General features: G+C 52.9%; 1 protein-coding gene across 1 annotated transcript; it reads right to left on the bottom strand.

Annotated features, from left to right (window-relative positions):
* Window positions 1-5,478: 5,478 nt before the first annotated feature.
* On the bottom strand, window positions 5,479-10,566 carry LOC311581691 (small ribosomal subunit protein eS10). Its single transcript, XM_084754188.1, has 6 exons — window positions 10,413-10,566; window positions 9,537-9,686; window positions 9,148-9,319; window positions 7,452-7,529; window positions 6,172-6,227; window positions 5,479-5,555 (listed from the first exon to the last, which is right to left on the bottom strand). Exons 2-6 carry the CDS (start codon window positions 9,684-9,686, stop codon window positions 5,514-5,516), a joined length of 498 nt encoding a protein of 165 aa, XP_084610314.1. The 5' UTR covers window positions 10,413-10,566; the 3' UTR covers window positions 5,479-5,513.
* Between the last annotated feature and the right edge of the window lie 8,801 nt (window positions 10,567-19,367).

The raw sequence follows: 19,367 nt of genomic DNA, 5'->3' as shown, positions 1-19,367 counted from the left end.
GGCGCGCGGGCCCGCGGGAGAGGCGCGCGTGCGCAGCGCAGACGGCGTTCGGGAATCGCGCCCGGCGCAGAGGCTCCTGCGCGGAGGGCGGGCGGGCGGCGGGGGCTGGCGCGGCCGCTACGCAGACAGCGACGGCCTGGCGGGGGGCGGGGGCGGAGGGGGACGGCGGGAACCCGGCGAGTCGCGGCGCGTGGGCGCCCCCCGGGACCCCCACGGTCCGCTGCGCCGCTCCGCAGAGAGCAGAGGCCCAAGGTCACCGGGTGAGCGCTCGCCCAGCCTGGTCCAAGGTCGCGCCGCTCAGCAGCTGACCCGGGCGGTGACAGCGCCGGTCTGCGGAAAAACGGGGCGCTGCGCCTCGCCGCGGACCGCCCACCCTAGCTGCGGGGATCCGGAGTGGGAGTGGGGAGGCGTGCGCCTGCTCTTTGCAGCCAGTCGGTGGCTGCCAGAACATGTGTGCGTCCTGCGGTCATTTCTTTTTGTGGGGCCGGGGAAGGCAAGAGCTGTTCAGCGGTGAGGCTTCTGGGCTGACCGCTTGCCTGACAGGATTGAGGGCTGGGTTCGAACCCACCACTGCAAAAGGAGGGAAAAAAAAAAAAAGCAAAACACATCCTCCTAAGCAAGAGGAGCAGAAGGAGAGAATGAGTGTGTACAGAACATATGAAATTATGAAACATCGTTTTGAGCATTGAGTATCTATTGGGACGACCCTCTTGGAGAACGTGAAAGTGGGGTACTGCGCGTTCCTGTGCCAAGCACAGCACCATTACCATGCACTAAACATTTGGAAAATACTGTCAGAATATTTAGGATTTGTTAGTAAATCCCAAATTATTTATTTATTGGGGGGGGGGCGGTGCCATATGCTTATGTGAGGTCAAAGGTCAACTTGTGTGAATCCTTTCCACCCCGTAGAACCAAGAAACAGAACTCACGTGGTCAAGCCTGGCTCTTGTCAGTTCCTGTTTTAATCAGCTTGTATGCAGTACATTCATTAATAGTCTAGAGGGTCCAAGAGACCCCAATAAATGCACTTACCGCAAAGCCTGACAGCCTGAGCTAGATCCTGGGGACCCACACAGTAGAGAAGCAACGCCCACAAATTGTGTTCTCTGACATATGTAGCCACATACATAGTAACTTTTAAAAGTAGTTTGAAAATGTTCATTTAAAAAATATATATTAGAGGTTGGGGATTTAGCTCAATGGTAGAGCACTTGCTGGGCCCTGGGTTCGGTCCTAAGCTCTTAAAAAAAAAGGGGGGGGGGGGAGGCTTGAGAAATGTTAAGTGGTTAAGAGCACTGACTGCTTTTCCAGAGGACCCGGGTTCAATCCCAGCACCCACACGGGAGCTCACATGTATCTGGGGTTCCAATCCCTTCACATAGACATAAATACATGCAGGCAAACCACAACAAAATAAAAATAAGTAAATAAAAATGTTGGGCTGGAGAGGTGACTTGGGGTCAGGAGCACTCTGCTTTCACAGAGGACCCAGGTTCCATTTCCAGCACCCACATGCTGCCTACCATCTGTAATTCCAGTTTCCAGAGACCCCATGACCACACACATGCTGGACACATAAGCAGGAAAAGCATCCATAAATAAGATCAATAATTTTTTTTTTAGACAGGGTTTCTCTGTGTATATCCTGGACTTGCTTTGTGGACCAGGCTGGCTTCTATCTCACAGAGATTTGTCCACCTCTGGATTAAAGGTGAGCACCACCACCACCGCCCAGCTGATGAATAAATCTTTTTTTTTTTTTTTTTTTTTTGTTTTGTTTTTTGAGACAGGGTTTCTCTGTGTAGCCTTGGCTGTCCTGGACTCGCTCTGTAGACCAGGCTGGCCTTGAACTCACAGCGATCCATCTGCCTCTGCCTCCCGAGTGCTGGGATTAAAGGCGTGCGCCACCACACCTGGCTGAATAAATCTTTTAAAAAGACAGACAGAAAAGAAAAAATTGGTCAAGAGGACTGAGGATTAATCTACCATGTACTGAGTCCCCAGCACTGCATAAAGAAATGTGTCCTGTGAGGTGGCACATCCCTTTATCCTAGCTCTGGGGAAGTAGAGGCAGGTGGCTCTGACTTCTAGAGCAACCTGTAACATGGGCAGGGAATGTAACTTTTTTGGCAGTGTGTATGAAACTCTAGGTTCCATCCTAAATACCAAGTGACCTGGGCAGCGGCACAATTCTTTAATCTGGTTACTCAGAAGTAAAAGCAGGAAGATGAGGAATGCAAGGCCATCCTTGGCTACACAGGAAGTTTGAGGCTAGCCTAGGGTACATGAAATCCTGTTCAAAAGGGGAAAAGTGTAGGAGAGGAGCAATGAAGAGATGGCTTAGCAGTTAAGAACACTTACTGGGGGCCGGAAGGATGATTAGGAGTCAGAGGTTTAGTGGTGGTGGCGCAGCCTTTAAGCCCAGCTCATGGGAGGCAGAGGCAGGCAGGTCTCTGTGAGTTCGAGGCCAGCCTGGTCTACAAAGTGAGTCCAGGCCAGCCCAGGCTACACAGAGAAACCCTGTCTTCAAAAAACAAACCCTGGTATTGCAGAAGCCCCTAGTCTGGTCGCCAGCACCCATGTGAGGTGGCTCATCACCACCTGGATCCTGTAGACACTACACATGTGCTGCTACATACAGGCATGCATACACACACAGGAAATAAAAATAATCTTTAAGGCTGGGCATGGTGGCATACATCTTTAATCCCAGCACTCGAGGCAGAGGCAAGCAGATCGCTGGGAGTTCGAGGCCAGCCTGGTCTACAAAGTGAGTCCAGGCCAGCCCAGGCTACACAGAGATCTCTCTCATGAAAAACAAGAACAGCAAACAAACTAACCATGCATGTTGATGCTTCGCTGTTACGCCCTCCCAGTACCTAGCTTGGTGTCCTCTCCAAAGATGCCCTTTCCTCACAATGGCCTCTTTGATGTGTCAGTCAAGCCAGCAGAGCTTATTTCTCAAGTGGCTGCCTCTGGACCTGGGCCACGCATTTATCACAGGCTTCCACTAAAGCGATTCTGAAGCACACTGGCCTCTGGGCTCCCATGGCTGGAACTCCCTTCTCCCCACCAGTGCCCTCATTCTGTCCCGGCTTCTTTTTCTAACCCTGAGAAAATGATGGATTTCCCACCCTCACCCCCTTCTTTTTGCTAGCAGTTTCCCTGCACTGCGGTCACTACTGACCCAGCACAAGGTGACTAGTCAGTGCCTGGAGCAGCCAAGGCCAGCCTGAGAGTCTGGGACTTTTTTTTCTCACACCTGTATTATTGAAGTTTATGTCTTTTAAATGAACTATTGACTACATCACATAATCCCAGCACTGGGAAGGCCAGCCTGGTCTGCACAGTGAACTCTTGTCTCAAAGCACAAACCTGACTTAATTTCTAAAGCCAGGTGTGGTGCCCCATGCCTTCAATCCCAGCACTCAGGAGGTGGAGGCAGGAGGATCACTGTGAGTTCGAGGCCAGTCTGGTCTACAAAAGCCAAATCCAGGACAGCCAGGACAATTTTACAGAAAAAAAACCTGTCTCAAAAACCTAAAAAATAAACTTACTTTGTGTACATTTGTTTTGCCTGCACATACACCTGTGTAAAGGGGGTCTGTGGGACCTCCTGGAACTGGAGTTATACAGTTGTGAACTGCCACGTGGGTGGGTGCTGGGAATCAAACCTGTGTCCTCTGAAAGGGCAGCCAGTGTTCTTAACCCCTGAACTATCTGTCCAGGCCCTGTAGATTTAGTTTTTTTTCTTTTTTTAACGTTTATTGTATGAATGGGGCAGAGCAAGCACCTTCAGTGCGTATGTAGAGGTCAAAGGACAACTTCCAGAAGCTGCCAGGCTGGTTCTTTGTTTTTTGAGACAGGGTCTCTGTGCAGCTTTGGCTGTACTGGACTTGCTTTGTAGACCGTGCTGGCCTTGAATTCAGTTGCCTCTGCATCCGTGCACCACCAGCCTAGCTTTGCAGGCTTTCCAACAGGTGCTTCAGGGTAAACTGCCTTCTCAGCCCAGCCAGGCTGGAAACCACTGTTGCAAAGACTGTCCTTTAACCTGATTCCGCTGCTATCCCAGTGACCGGATTATAGGCACAGACCAACAGAGCCATCTTGAGTGTTTATTCAGCCCCTAAGAAATGACTAGTGGGCCGGAGAGATGGCTCAGCGGTTAAGAGCACTGCCTGCTCTTCCAAAGGACCCAGGTTCAATTCCCAGCATCCACATGGCAGCTCATAGCTGTCTGTAACTCCAAGATCTGACACCCTCTCACCAACGCACATAAATTGAAATAAATAAGTGACTAGCAAGCGGTAAGACAACCATCCCCACCAAGGACTGTTGCTTTAGAGTCCTTGAAGCGCCTCCCAGCCTGCAGTGATCTTAGATTTTCATAGCCGGGTCTAACCGCACACTCCTGCCTGCAGCACAGGGAAGGCTGAGATGAGAGAACAGTCTGAGGTGATCTAAGACACAGGGGAAGACCCTGGTTGTTTGGGGCTTTTGGAAGCAGGGTCTATGTAGATCAAAACTCACAGACCCACCAGCCTCTGCCTCTCTAGTGCTGGGATGCAGGGTGTGCACTATCATGCCTGGCCAAGATCCTGGTGTATTTTAGGAAGTTGAGGCATGATCCACACTTCTGTCCAGCACATCTGAGTTAGAGCAGAACCTGTTCACCATCTCATAACTAAACCCCTGACTTCCATCATAACATTTGCAGAGCCCCTCTACTCCTGGCTGGCCTAGGTAATCACAGCCAGGAGCCACTGGCAATTTTCCTGGAGAATCATTAGACAGTCCCCAGTGTTTAACTTCACACAAGCTGTGTCTGATGGGCAGCCAAGGCAGCTGGGAACGCCCCCAACCAGGGCCTTTGCAGTCAGAAAGCTCCTATGGTTGGTGCTGGGAGCTCCAAAGCCAGCTGCCCAGGACTTAAAATTCAACTGCGCAGTGAGACTCAGCAACTGCCACCTAGTGGCCCAAATCACCAATGACTACCATAGCTCCCCAGGAAACTTACTGTGACCATTGTAGCTCTTGAATGCTGGCCCTACCTCCATCCTATTAGGACTACCAAGGACACGCCTTTTACCTGCCACTCAAGCCAAAATAACATCTTCATCTCCCCAGAGAACTGGACACACCTCTTGTAGCCTCTCAGCACTCAGGGCCCCCAAAAAGAACTGCTATTCACTTTCTTCCCAATTGCCCCACGGAAGAGCTCCAGCAGCTTCCATCCCAAGGCAGCCTTCACAAGCCTGGGCGGGCTTGAATGCCAGGCCTCTCCTAGACAAGGGAGCCGCAGGCTCTGCAGCGCAGGCCAGGTGTGACACTCGGGAGGCAGGACATCAGCCAAGGTTTAGCATGGCTGCTCTGTCACGGGCGGCACTGACCGACCCTGCAGGTACTCCCCAACAGCCCAGCCCCCCCCCCCCAGGTAGTCCCTGTTAGGCTACACACAGAGTGGACAATGTCTTCTTTAAAGTTTATTCAACACAACACATCCTCCAACTTCACTGCGGTGGCTGACCACGTCCACGACCGAAGCCGCCTCTCTGCAAGACAAAGCACAGGGGAGTTAGCAGCAGGCCCAGCCCCGCTAGGATTTCTAGTGCTTACTGTGCGAGGAGCACAGCGTCTGTCTCCTCACACTTAGAAGCGCATGTTTAGATATGGCCGGCTCCAGCACAGGGAGCCACGATGGCTCGCTCTCGCTACCTCTCCTGAGATGAGCGCTGAGGATGGTCTGTGAGGACGGCCACAGCGCTCCACGACACTGCAGTCCTGGCCTTGGAGCGGAGGACCCCGCAGGAAGAGCTGGGCTGTCTACAGGTGCCTTTGCGGTGGCAATTACCTCCATTTCACAGAGAACCAAGACCCTAACGGAGGGAATTCTGATTCTAGAGCAATTCTGTTCTGGGACCCTCAGAACCTCCAGCGTTCAGTTCAATTGCAAGTGTCACTAAGTAAATTCAGAGGCTGGGCCTTCACCGTCCAGTCAATACCAGCATGCGTGGGTTCTGACATGAGACCAGCAAGCCTGTGTGCTCAAGACTGCTCCTAACATGGGGGGAAATGAGACAGCACACCCCCCAGAACCCCCTAGGTGAGGGCACACACCCCACCCCCCCCCCCCCCCCCCCCGCTGACTTCAGAAAGCAAGATACTCACAAACTGGAATTCCGTCGCTGAGCCGGCCCCAGCCTCGGCTTTCTTGTCAGCACCAGCTGGAAGGAGAACAGAGTAGAGCTGACCTGAGTGGTCACAGCAAGGCAGAGCCACACACAGCCACGGCCACCTCACCAAGCGGGTGGGGGTGGCTCAACCACCTTCCAAACTCACCAACCATCTCCCCTAGGAAAGCTGCTTAGGGCACCAAGGACCCAAACTGCGTGTAGAGAACACTCAGGCAGGGGGAGAGGGAAGGTAATAGAGCACGGGGCCGGGGGAGCCGAACACTTTACAAGAAAGCACCAGACACAGGACAGCAGGCCGCAAGCCTGGAACCCAAGCACTCAAAGCCGAGGCAGGACTGCACTGACTGCATGACAGACCCATTCACATCGCAGCCCCAGTTCAAACTAACGTATGCAAAGCTCCATAGGCCAGATTTCAAAGAGTAAAAAGAAAAAAAAAGTCAAATACCCAGTTTTAGGAGGTTAGATGTTAAAATGACACTTTAGGGCCACATACCAACACTAACAGCCACCCAAACTCATTCATCTGGGTTGGGAGAGCTGGGGCCACCAGAACAACTTCAGGAAGTGTTACAACTGGAGGCTCCCCTGTCCTTTCCCGCCAGAGGCTGCTGCTGCTCACTTCCTGCCCCTTAACCAAGTCTAGTCTGTCCTCCAATCAGTGTCGACTAACCTAGGTTCATAGGTCCCACCCTCTAATTGAGGATCCCTCAGCAGGAGCTGGGGAAGGAGTTCAGGCTGTGCGTGCGTGTGTATGTGTGTGTGTGTGTGTGTGTACACATATACACACAGAAAGGGTGGCAAGCCTTACCTCCCAGGCGTCCCATATCTTCCCCTGAGGGCCCTGGCCTGCAGTCTCCCGAGTCCAGCTGGCCCTTCAGGTGCTTGCTTAGTCTCACTTCTGCAAAGCTTCTCTACATAGCTGACCTGACAGCTCCCTTCCATTTCCCCAATTACTAAATGCAAACTCAGTGACAGGGCCATGCAGGCCTGTCCCCAGCTCCTCCCAAGGTACCTGGCACACAGCACACACCTGCCACTCTGCCTCAAGGCAGATTCCGCAGGGACAAGGCAAGCACCTGCTTCAGCTCTCCTGAGGGGCAACTTAACCCTAACCACAGGTCCTCAGTGTCCAGCACACAGGCCCCCCTCCAACACCAAGGACCTTTCCTGGCCACCTTGGCATCAAGGACAGCGCCACCAGGGCCACCTGAGAATCTGGGTTCAACCCGTTACGGATGACACGATACTCACGAGGCACGGCGCTCCTTCTGTAGGTGTCTCTGTCTGCCTCCCCTCTTGTGAATCTTGCAGGCCGCTCACCCTCTGGACCTACAGAAACCAAATTACACTGTGAGTGTGGGGCAGCAAATGACTACAGGGCAGCAAGAACTGCATGCAGGTGCGCCAGCGCTCACTGGCAGCCACTGACTGCCAGACCCACAGCAGTGGCCACAGCTCAGATGTCCCCACAGGACCTTGTCACCATCCTCATATTTTTTCCCCTAAAATTTTTATTACATAAACACCTCTGTCCATATGTGTGCCTGCACACCAGAAGAGGGCACCAGATCTCCTTATAGATGGTCATGAGCCACCATGTGGTTGCTGGGAATTGAACTCAGGACCTCTGGAAGAGCAGCCAGTGCTCTTAATCTCTGAGCCATCTCTCCAGCCCAGTTCTTCACATCTTAATTAAAACAAACAAGCTGGGCGGTGGTGGGCCACACCCTTAATCCCAGCAATGGGAAGCAAAGGCAGTAGGATCAGAGTTCAAGGCCAGCTTGGTCTACAGATTAACGTCCAGGACAGCCAGGGCAACACAGAGAAACTCTGTCTCAAAAACCAAGAAGAACCCAGAACCACACAGCCAGTGACAGTTCCGTCCATAAAAGATGCTTTCTGTGAATGAAGTTCTGGGGACCTGGTCTTGATTGATCCCAGATGCCACAGAGGAAAGAGCCGCCTTTCTAAGTCATCCCCACCTCAACACACGCCAAGGTACACTTGAGTTCCCATCGCCTCCTGCACACACCTCAGAGGAGGTTGTATTTAGCACATACGGGGTCTCCTATATCCCCTAGCTAGGCCGCCTGCCTCTGCTTCCTGAGTGGTGGGATTAAAGTTGTTCCGTAACTAATGGCTAACAAATTTATTCTATTTGTTTCTTGATTTTTTTAAGACGCACAAAATCTCCCTGTGTAGTCCTGGCTGTCCCAGAACTCAAGTGTCCTGCCTCAGCCACCACCGGCTCCTTAACAAACTTTTAAGAAATACACCCAATTCTGTAGCTAGCAGCAGCAAACATGCTTGCCAGACCCAGGCAAGGCACCCCAAGCTCTTTTCCCCAGGTGGTCCCCAAGGTTCCAGAGAATGTTTTTGGCTCTGAGGATACAATCTACGTAACCCCTGGGTCCCCTTCTGTACTGCTAAGCACTCCGCAGGCAAACCCTGGAACCTCTACCCTAGCGCCTCAGCCTGTAGCTAGGACAAGTTCAAGCAACTGTGAGCCAGCGGTGGCCTCAGGAGTCAAGAGGAACATTCCAGACGCGACACAGAGGCATATGCTCTGAGGTCTGTAAATACACAGAACACCACTTCCTTTCTCTCACACATGGTGAGCAGCTCTGCTTTGGGCTAAACACATCACTCTGCTCCACAAGTCCCTGGTCACGTGCAGACACCAGGGAAGGTTACAGACATGAGAAACCACTCAAGCCTAACGCACTCTTACGGGGCTGTCACCCAAGGCCCCGTGTGCCGTAACACACTTCTGAGCTGGGAGTAGTGGCACACACCTGTAAACCCCAGCACTCAGGATGTTGAGGCAGGAGGATTAAACCTCATTCAAGGTCAACCCCAGCTACATACGGAGCTCAAGGCCTGTCCGGGCTTCACGAGACAAACACCATCGCCCCTTAACCTCAACCTGGGTTATTCAGAACCGTACCTTTGGGCCGAGGCCTGCCAGTCTCGGGACGACTGCGGCGCAGGGTGGCGGGCACAATCTCCGGAGGCAGGTGGAGGTAATCTCGGAGATACTGGATGCCCTCGTTGGTGAGGTACCAATAGAAATGTCTCCAGGCAAACTGCTCCTTCACGTAGCCTCGAGATTTGAGAGACTGGGGGACAGAGAAGTTTGGTTACAAAGACCATTGTGGGGCACGCGTGTGTACCTCTTCAAGCTGGGAAATCCTTAAAGGTCCCGGGTCCCCAAGCCTAAAGGGTCTTTTGGGGTGAAACAGATCTGGAAAAGGCTCAACTAGACTGGGACCCCGTCCTTGGAAGGCGCCTGCCTGCCAACCTCACCACACTCCACAGCGGCCAGCCCCTCCATACCTGCATGGCCTTCATCACGTGAAGGTTGGGCACATTCTTGTCGGCCAGCTCGGGGTGTTTGGGCATATGGACATCCTTCTTGGCAACCATCACCCCTTCCTTAAAGAGGAGTTCGTAGATGGCGATCCGGTTCTTCTTGGGCATCAACATCTGCAGGCAAACAACTTCTTCAGCACGGTGCCCGGGAGGGGGCACGCAAGTCCGCGACCATGGCTGGCGCGGGGTGGAAAACTCAAAAAGAGCGCGCGAAGCCGACCCACGGGTGGGTGAGACCACGAACCGCAGAAACCAATCGCCCAGGGACCAGCGCTCTACACCCCAACAGTGCAGAGAGGACTGCCGGGGCGGTGGGCACCCCGGGTGCAGGGGCACACATCTGTCTCCCCGCTGTCACAGCCCTCACGACGGGTGTCCAGGGGCGGAAGACACAGACCCTCTAGTGTCATCGACACCTGGGGGCCATCACACCCCGACAAGGGGCTCCGCTCCCCGCGAGGCGGAAGACCCGGAAGCAAAGCACTGAATGCTCCCCTAAAATCCGCCCCCCAGACCTAAGTGGAGGGAGCAGGCAGGGGCTACGGGGCCTGCGGCGAAGGGACGCACGCAAGCGGACGCCGCCCTCCCCCCGGGCCGGGCGCCTCCCGCCACACGTGGCCTTCGCGCTGGGCTCCCCCGTCCGTCCGTCCGTCCGCCGCGTCCCCTCCGCCCCCGCCGCCGTCGGAACGCCCGGTCCTCGGCAGCGGCGCCCCGCACAGGACCTGCGCCCCCGGCCCTCTCCGGGGAGGGCGGGAGAGGCCTCCGCCTGCCGCCCCGAGGACGCAGGCCCGCCACGGCGCCGATGGCGGCCGATGGAACCCGGACGCCGGAGGAACTCACCGCGGCGGCTGCAGGGACCGAGGCGGAGGCTGGAAAGGAAGGGGCATGCGCGGCGCGGCGTCTCTTCCGGGCTGCGTGGCCCCGCCTCCCTGCAGGACCCTCCCTGTGCCGCCTTGGGTGGCCTCCGCAGTGCCTGAGGAGCGCGGGCGACTCTAGAACGCATGTGCGAGCCTTGCCCCGCCCCTCGAGGGTCCGAGCCTGCGCGTTGTATCCGGAGCCCGTCTGCCCTGGCAGAAAGGCTGTGAGGTCCGCATCGTGTACCAGATTTATTCGCAGGAAGAAACTATCAACCTGCCAGCAGTAATTAGGGCACACTCCCCATTAACCCTTCTTATACTGGAGGAAATTTTACTTAAGGTTTTTAGTCTCTCAGATACGAAATTTTTTGGTTTTTCGAGACTGGGTTTCTCTGTGTAGCCTTGGCTATGCTGAACTTGCTTTGTAGACCAGGCTGGCCTTGAACTCACAATGATCCACCTGCCTCTGCCTCCCAAGTGCTGGGATTAAAGGTGTGTGCCACCACACATGGCTAAGAAATGTTAACGATCAAGTAGTGCAAGGTCCAGGCTAGCCACATCAAGTAAGACCCTCTCTAAAAATATATAATAACAAATTTAGTCAGGTGTGGTAACGCCGCCTTTAATCCCAGCATTTGGGAGGCAGAGGCAGGCGGATCGCTGTGAGTTCGAGGCCAGCCTGGTCTACAAAGTGAGTCCAGGACAGCCAAGGCTAACCCAGAGAGACCCTGTCTCCAAAAAAAAAAAAATCCAAAACAAACAAACATATATAATAACAAACTTATAAGGCAGGGCATTTTATCTGAATTTATTTATTTGTTTTGACACAAGGTTTCCTTCTTTGGCAGACACCTGCCTTGAACTTGCAGCAGCCCTCCAGCCTCTGCCTCACAAACGCTGGGCTTACAGGCATGCACCACCATGACTGGTTGGCGGGCTACCTTCTCAACACCATCTCCTCAGTGAAATGAGCTGCTCGTTGGCAGAGTGCTTGCCCAGCATGCACAGAGCCTTGGGATTGTCCCAAATAAGCTGGGCACAGTGGCGCCAGCACTGCAGGAAGTGGAGGCACAAGGAAGCTGAAGGTCCCAGGCCCTGCCTGGGAGGGAAGAGCTAAGTCCCAGTTGCCTTGACCTTCGTTCCTCCCTCGCCCTCTTCCCACCCAGCACAGGTCTACAGATGGGTGACTGAGATGGGATGCCAGGGTCTCACTCTGTCGCCCGGGCTGCCCTGCTGTTAGCCCACCCCAGAAACCCACAAAAGCCTTTCGTTTTAGGGCACCCTGGTCTGCTCTATGATCTCGGCAGGCCATCTGCCTCTTTCCCAAGAGAACTAACTGCCTGTGCTCCCTGCCCCCGCCCCCATGTTTGCCTCCATCTCCCGTTCTATGGCTTCTGTGCTAAGAACCTCCAAATTGGCCCAGAGAGATGGCTTAGAGGTTAAGAACACTTATTGCTCCTCCAGAGGTCCTGAGTTCAATTCCCAGCAACCACATGGTGACTCACAATCATCTACAATGTGATCTGATGCCCTCTTCTGGCCTGCAGATGACATGTAGACCACTCTCTATATAATAATAAGTAAATAAACCTTAAAAAATAAAAAAAAGAACCTCCAAATTTCAGGTGACATGGTAAACATTATGGAGTTCACGGGCTTCCTTGCAGCCATCAGGCACTCAGGCCCAACACCGGGCTTAAATAGGGTTCTGGTTACAATGGACAGGAGCAACATGCATTCCACATCAAGCAATACACAGTCCAGTGTGTAGGTATATGTGCGCATCTATGTTGAGAGCATGTGAGGAAAAAGGAGGCTGCAGGCAGTGAGCAATGGAGTCGGGAGGGGAGCCGGAGCTGGAGAGGCAGAAGGACAGGAGAGAGGAGGCTCTGCTGTGACAGAGAGCCGGAGCACCGAGCCCAGGGAGACGCTGCACAGGGACCTTGGCTCATCAAAGTGCTACAAGCGACAGGGGCTGTGGCGCAGTTGGCATCATCCGGCCGGCACTCAAGAAGCAGGAAGCCCTGGATTCAGTCCCTAGCACTGTGTAAAGTATCCGCCTGCCTCTCCCTCCCGAGTGCTGGGATTAAAGGCGTGTGCCACCACACCAGGCCCGAGAGCAGGTTCTTTCTGGCCACAGCTAACACTAAGAGCCTTCAGCCATGAAGCTCTCTCAGAGGCCCAGACACGTCCAGCTGTACACGGCTGGAGGCAGGCCCAGGCCATCATGCTTGCTAGGGCAGACATAGCTGCAGCTGGCCTGGCACTGGGATGTTTTCCTTGGTGTGCATTATACCAATATACCCCAGGGCATTCTGGGATGGATCTATCTAGGCCAGCCGTTCTCAACCTGTGATTGAGATGCCTTGGTGGGGGGGGGGGGTCACAAATCAGACATTGTGCATATCAGATATTTGCATTAGGAGTCATAACAGTAGCAAAGTTACAGATATGAAACAGCAACAAAATAGTTTATGGTTGGGGCTCACCACAACACAAGGAACTGTATTAAAGGGTCGCAGCTTTAGGAAGGTTGAGAACCACTGTTCTGGGCCACAGACAGGATATGGCCAGCAGCTCAGTATCCCTGCCTAGCCTCCACTCACCCCAAGTACACGCCCCCCTGACTGTCACAGGAGTAAGCCTGCTGAGTGGTGTTACCTGCTCCACTTTCATCACTAGAGTAGGCCTCGAGAAGAATCACCCCTGTCCTGTGTCACCTGCTTCTGTGTTCACCAGCTGATGGACAGTGGCTGTTAAGGACATAGGCTGAGTGGTGGCACACGCCTTTAATCCCAGCACTCGAGAGGCAGAGGCAGGTGGATTTCTATGAGTTCGAGGCCAGCCTGGTCTACAAAGTGAGTCCAGGACAGCCAAGGTTACAGAGAGAACAGAAGAAGAAGAAGAAGAAGAAGAAGAAGAAGAAGAAGAAGAAGAAGAAGAAGAAGAAGAAGAAGAAGGTATTTAAGCCAATCTGGTGGCCCCGATGTAGCAGAGCAGCTGAAGCCAGGAAGCCAGGGCAGGAGCCAAAGTGTGGGTTCATGGGCCCCCTGGGAGTCCCCCCAGGTTGGAAATAAGACAGCTGGCATTGGCTTCAAGTCCCTTCCCTAAATTCTTAGACCTTTAAATCCAAATTGTAAGGTCAGGAACGGAGCAGGCCTGGGGCAGCAGCGCCCCCTATGGGCAGCACCTTGATGACGCCGCTGACTTCTAGGGCTTTGGCTACCGATAACCCAGATAACCCAGATAACCCCCTAGCACATCCTACATCGCCCTTCACACACCTAGAATACACCTGGAGCCTGTCGCCTCTTCCCACCCACACAGAGGCTCCTAGGGAAAGCCATCTGCGCCGCAAGGCCCCAGTGAAGCTCCCAGCACAGGAGAGTGTGCTACACCCAAGCACGCATGCTTGAGTCGCCCGCACCTGCCGCGCGGGGTGAGGCTTCGACTTCTCTGCATGGAGTCTCTCGTGGTCCCCTCCGGGACGGCAAACCATGCAGGAATTGACCCCGTAGGTGACCACACCTTCGCCTGTGTCGGGGTGGCGGTGCCTCTGCCCTCCTCGCCTGCCTGCGTCACTCTTCCTCAACCAGATTAAAAGGGCGCCAAGAGCTGGGCAGCACTCGGGAGGCAGAGGCAGGTGGATCGCTGTGAGTTCAAGGCCAGCCTGGTCTACAGAGTGAGTCCAGGACAGTCAAGGCTTCACAGAGAAACCCTGTCTCGAAAAACCAAAAAAAAAAAAAAAAAAAAAAAAAAAAAAGGGCACCAAGGTGAGAAGAGGGCACCAATTTATAGGCGGTTGGCTCTGTTGTCTTGTGTCCCAGATCCGTTGAATGAGCGAGGATTTTGTACGCAGTCCTGTGGCCTGCCAGGGACTGGCCTGGAACGCTCCGTGTAGACCTCAGCTGGCTTCCTCCGTCCTGCTTTTGTTTCCCAACTACACGCGTGTGTCACCACACCCTGATAAGGCCCTGTCTCCTCTTCCTCCTTCCCCAAGCCCCTCCATGCAGGGTCTGTCACTTCATAACCCAGGCTGGCCCGGAACTCACAGAGATCCACCTGCTTCTGCCTCCCGAGAGCTAGCAATAAAAGCTTCTGCCACCATGCCGAACATGGTTGACGACTTCTTCTTCTTCTTCTTCTTCTTCTTCTTCTTCTTCTTCTTCTTCTTCTTCTTCTTCTTCTTCTTCCTCCTCCTCCTCCTCCTCCTCCTCCTCCTCCTCCTCTTCCTCCTCCTCCTCCTCCTCCTCCTCCCCCCCCTCCTCCTCCTCTTCTTCTTCTTTTGTTTTTTTTTTCAACACAGGGTTTCTCTGTGTAGCCTTGGCTGTTCTGGACTCACTTTGTAGACCAGGCTGGCCTCAAACTTACAGATATCTGCCAGCCTCTGCCTCCCACGTGCTGGGCTTAAAGGCTGCGCCGCCAGGCCTGGCTGTTTTTGTTATTTTTGAGGTGGGGTCTCTTGTAAGTCAGACCTGGGTTGAACTGACCCAGGCAGGGATGACCTTGAATGTGCTTTTTGGTCCAAAGGAGCCAGGGGTGGCCTTGAAGTCTAAGGTTGGCCTTGTTCTTAATCCTCCTGCCTCCACTTCCTAAGTGCTGGGATTGCAGCCGGAAGCCAGCACACCTGGTATCCATTGTCTTTATTTATTTATTTTTATTTATTTTTCATGTAATTTTTATGATCATTATTATAATTGCTATTATGTAGCCCAGGCTGGCCTCACACTTGATATGCAGCCAAGACACCTTTGAGTTTCTGGTTTTCCTGTCTCACCTTCCAGATGCTGGGGCCACAGACTTAGGCCGCCATGGCCAGATGATGCCTTGCTGGCCTTCTGGATGCTTCAGACCCAGGTCCTCAAGGCTGAGTTCTTCATCCTCCTGCCTCTGCTTTCCATGTGCTGCATGACAGGCCTGTGCCATTTCACCTTTTTTTTTTTTTTTTTTTTGGTTTTTGGTTTTTGGTTTTTGGTTTTTCGAGACAGGGTTTCTCTGTGTAGCTTGGCTGTCCTGGACTTGCTTTGTAGACCAGGCTGGCCTCAAAGTCACAGCGATCCACCTGCCTCTGTCTCCCAAGGACTGGGATTAAAGTTGTGCGCTACCATGCCCGGCTTGTTTTTGTTTTTTTGGTTTTTTTTAAGATTTATTTATTTATTATTTATACAGTAATCTGCCTGAATGTCTGCCTTCAGGCCAGAAGGAGGCACCAGATCACATTATAGATGGTTGTGAGCCACCATGTGATTGCTGGGAATTGAACTAAGGACTTTGGGAAGAACAGCCAGTGCTTTTAACTGCTGAGCCACCTCTCCAGCCCAAAGTGTTATTGGGTTTTTTTGTGTGTTTGTTTGTTTTTGGTTTTTAGAGACAGGGTCTCTCTGTGTAGCCTTGGCTGTCCTGGACTCACTTTGTAGACCAGGCTGGCCTCGAACTCCCAGCGATCCACCCGCCTCTGCCTCCCAAGTGCTGGGATTAAAGGCGTGCGCCACCACACCCGGCTCTGTTTGTTTGTTTTTTGAGACAGGGTTTCTCTGTGTACCCCTGGGTTTCCTGCACTCGCTTTGTAGACCAGGTTGGCCTTGAACTCACAGAGATTCACCTGCCTCTGCCTCCCAAGTGTAGAGATTAAAGGTGTGCGCCCCCACACCCTGCTGAGTCACCAAGTATTTTAAGGGCCACAAAGCTGTGACTTGGAGGCCCCAGCTCTCTCCCTTGCTGGCAACACACTGATGTGGGCTCCCTGCTGCAGTAGATACTTCCAGAGGGACGCGGTGAGGGAGCTATTGCTGTCTGCCTTCTGTCAAAGCAAGTCCCAACATCCATTGGGACTCAAAAGGAGGAATACACACTGTACTCTCTGGTGAGCAAAGTGGCTGGACCAGGCAGGGAGCAGAGGGAACACGGCTGCTGTCTTTAAACTTCCAGATCAGGTTGGTAAAATGGCTCAAGAATACACACACATATTCATATACACACATATACATACATACATACACACACACACACACATGCATACACACACACCACTGTTTTGGTAAGATTTATTCTTTATACAACATCCTGCCTGCATGTGTGCCTGTCCACCAGAAGAGGGCACCAGATCTCATTATAGATGGTCATCAGCCACCATGTAGGCTTAAAAATGTGTGTGTGTGTGTGTGTGTGTGTGTGTGTGTGTGTGTGTGTGTGTGTAAATTTAGGCTCGCTCAATCCAGAGCCTATACAAATGCCAGCTCAGTGGCTTGGGACACTTGGCCCCAGGTAATGAAGGCTATAGTGATGATGTCACCGAGGGGGCGGAGTCCCAGCATCCCAGTCCTACTGAGGCAGTTGCTCTGTGGATTCTAGGAGCTCTAGTGCTGGCCTCCCACCCCCACCCCGCCATCACTCTCAGGCCTCCCTGGACAGGCAGGACATATGGCCCTGCCAGGAGAAGTCAAGCCGGGAGTTCTGCCAGTGAGGGCCAGATGGAGCAGCCAGAAATCACAAATCAGCTCACGGACAGCACCATAAATAACCCTCGTGGGTGGGCGCAGGTCTGAGGACGCATTTTACAGCCCTGGGGTGCCTGGGCTGGCCCTCTCCGCCTTGGACCTGAAAACTCATCTCTCTAACAGAACAGCTCCCTGCTAAGCACAGGTCACAGGCTAAGGACAGATGAGCCGGTGTGTCAGGTCACTTCAAAAGTCCTTCTAGACCCGGGGACATGGCTCTGTTGGTGGGCCGCTTGTCCGGAGTGTATGTGTTGGAAGCCCCCTGAATCACAGCACCCTATAAACATGGTGCCACACACGTGTAGTAGCCCCAGCATTTGGGAGGTTGAGACAGGAGGATCAGAAATTAATTCTAAGTCTTTTTGGCTACATATCAAGTTTATAATAAATGAATGAAGAAATAACAAAACCAATAATACAAGGAAGCCCAAAGTGGTTCCTCTGCCTTCACCTCACTGTGCTCAGGGCGTGGGGCAGAGATGTTTGGGGACCAGGACAAGCTGCCCCTGGAGCCTTGTCATTGGATGGATAAAGGGCAGTGAGTTCTGCCTCAGCTTTTTTTTCTTTTTCTTTTTTTCTGAGTCGTTGCAGTGCCAGCCAGGCTGTTGCCATATGGCCGTTCCACCTCTCTAGTTCTAGTCACAGAAGTAGCTTTTTGGAAACTGGGGGACGGGCTCTGAGCCTTCCTCTCCCAGACTTCCTCCATGCCCAGCTGTAGTGCACCAAGGTGAAGATCTCACTCTTTTGTTGATTTTATTTTTTAAACAAGGTCTCACTGTGTGGCCCTGGCTGATCTGGAACTCACTATGTAGACCAGGCTGGCCTCCAAGTCACAGAGACATTCCTTCTTCTACGTCCTAAATGCTGGGATTAAAGGTGTGCGCCAAGACGCCCGGCTATTTTTATGTATCAGATTTTGTTTGTTTGTTTGTTTTTGTTTTTTGAGATAGGGTTTCTCTGTGTAACAGCTCTGGCTGTCCTAGAACTCACTCTGTAGTCCAGGCTGCCCTTGAACTCACAGCGATCCGCCTGCCTCTGCCTCCCAAGTGCTGGGATTAAAGGTGTGTGCCACTGCCGCCCGGCCTTTGATTTAATTTTTTGAAATAAAGTCTCACTCTGGGATTCATGCTGGCTCGAAACTCACAATATTATCCAAGCTGGTCTTGAACTCACTGTAGTCTGTCCCAGCTTCTCAAGTGCTAGGAAAATAGGAATACATCCTTGTCCCTGTTCAAAGGTTTGCCTTGGCCTCTGGTCAAGTCTCCATTCTGCAGTAAGGAGGGGCTGCCACCCCTGGGCCTGCAGCATCTGTCTGCACCCACAGCAGCCCTGGAGGATGCACAGGGTGAGTGAGGAAGCCTTCGGGAGCTGTGGAGCTTTGGGCACGGAGCTACCCTCACCTCCCTGTCCATCCCAATGACCTCGCGTCAGCGTTTGCTTGAACTAAGAAACATCTTCGAGCTGATTCTCGACGCGCAGCAGGAGGCTGGCGTGGGGGCACAGCCTCCATCTTAGAATGTGGGAGGCTGAGGCAAGAGGCTTTCTTCAGGAGGCTTTCCTGTTTCAGGCCAGGGTGGACTACATCATTAGGCTCTGTCTCAAAGCAAAATAAAACACACATGTGCACATATACACATGCATACACACACACACACACACACATACCACGAAGGCATACACACAAACATGCACATATGCACATACACATACACACACACACCCTATGTGACTTTTTGTTTTGTTTTTTTTTTTTTTTGAGACAGGGTTTCTCTCTCTCTCTCTTTTTTTGAGACAGGGTTTCTCTCTCTCTCTCTCTCTCTCTCTCTCTCTCTCTCTCTCTCTGTCTTTGAGACAGGGTTTCTCTGTGTAGCCTTGGCTGTCCTGGACTCCCTTTGTAGACCAGGCTGGCCTCGAACTCACAGCGATCCTCCTGCCTCTGCCTCCCGAGTGCTGGGATTAAAGGCGTGCACCACCACTCCCGGCTTCTCTCTCTCTCTTTTTTTTTTTCAATGTATTTATTTATTATGTCTGTGAGTACACTGTCTTCATGCACACTAGAAGAGGGCACCAGATCTCATTACAGATGGTTGTGGGCCACCATGTGGTTGCTGGGAATTGAACTCAGGACCTCTGGAAGAGCAGCCAGTGCTCTTAACCTCTGAGCCATTTCTCCAGCCCTGAGACAGGGTTTCTCTGTGTAGCCCTGGCTGTCCTGGATTGCTTTGTAGACCAGGCTGGCCTCGAACTCACAGCGATCCACCTGCCTCTGCCTCCCAAGTGCTGGGATTAAGGCGTGAGCCACCACGCCCAGTCCACACACACCAAGTGACTTTTTAAAACAGCACACACAGCCAGGCCTGAAATCCTAAACTTGGGACGTGGAAGGAGGAGGGTCAGGGAGCTCAAGGCTTCTGGTCTGTAGCGAGCCTGAGGGCAGCCTG

Source organism: Acomys minous (assembly GCF_964271855.1).
Source record: "Acomys minous genome assembly, chromosome: 13".
NCBI lineage: Eukaryota > Metazoa > Chordata > Mammalia > Rodentia > Muridae > Acomys > Acomys minous.
Note: the sequence above shows the minus strand (reverse complement) of the source record. Positions and strands in the feature narration are given on the sequence as shown.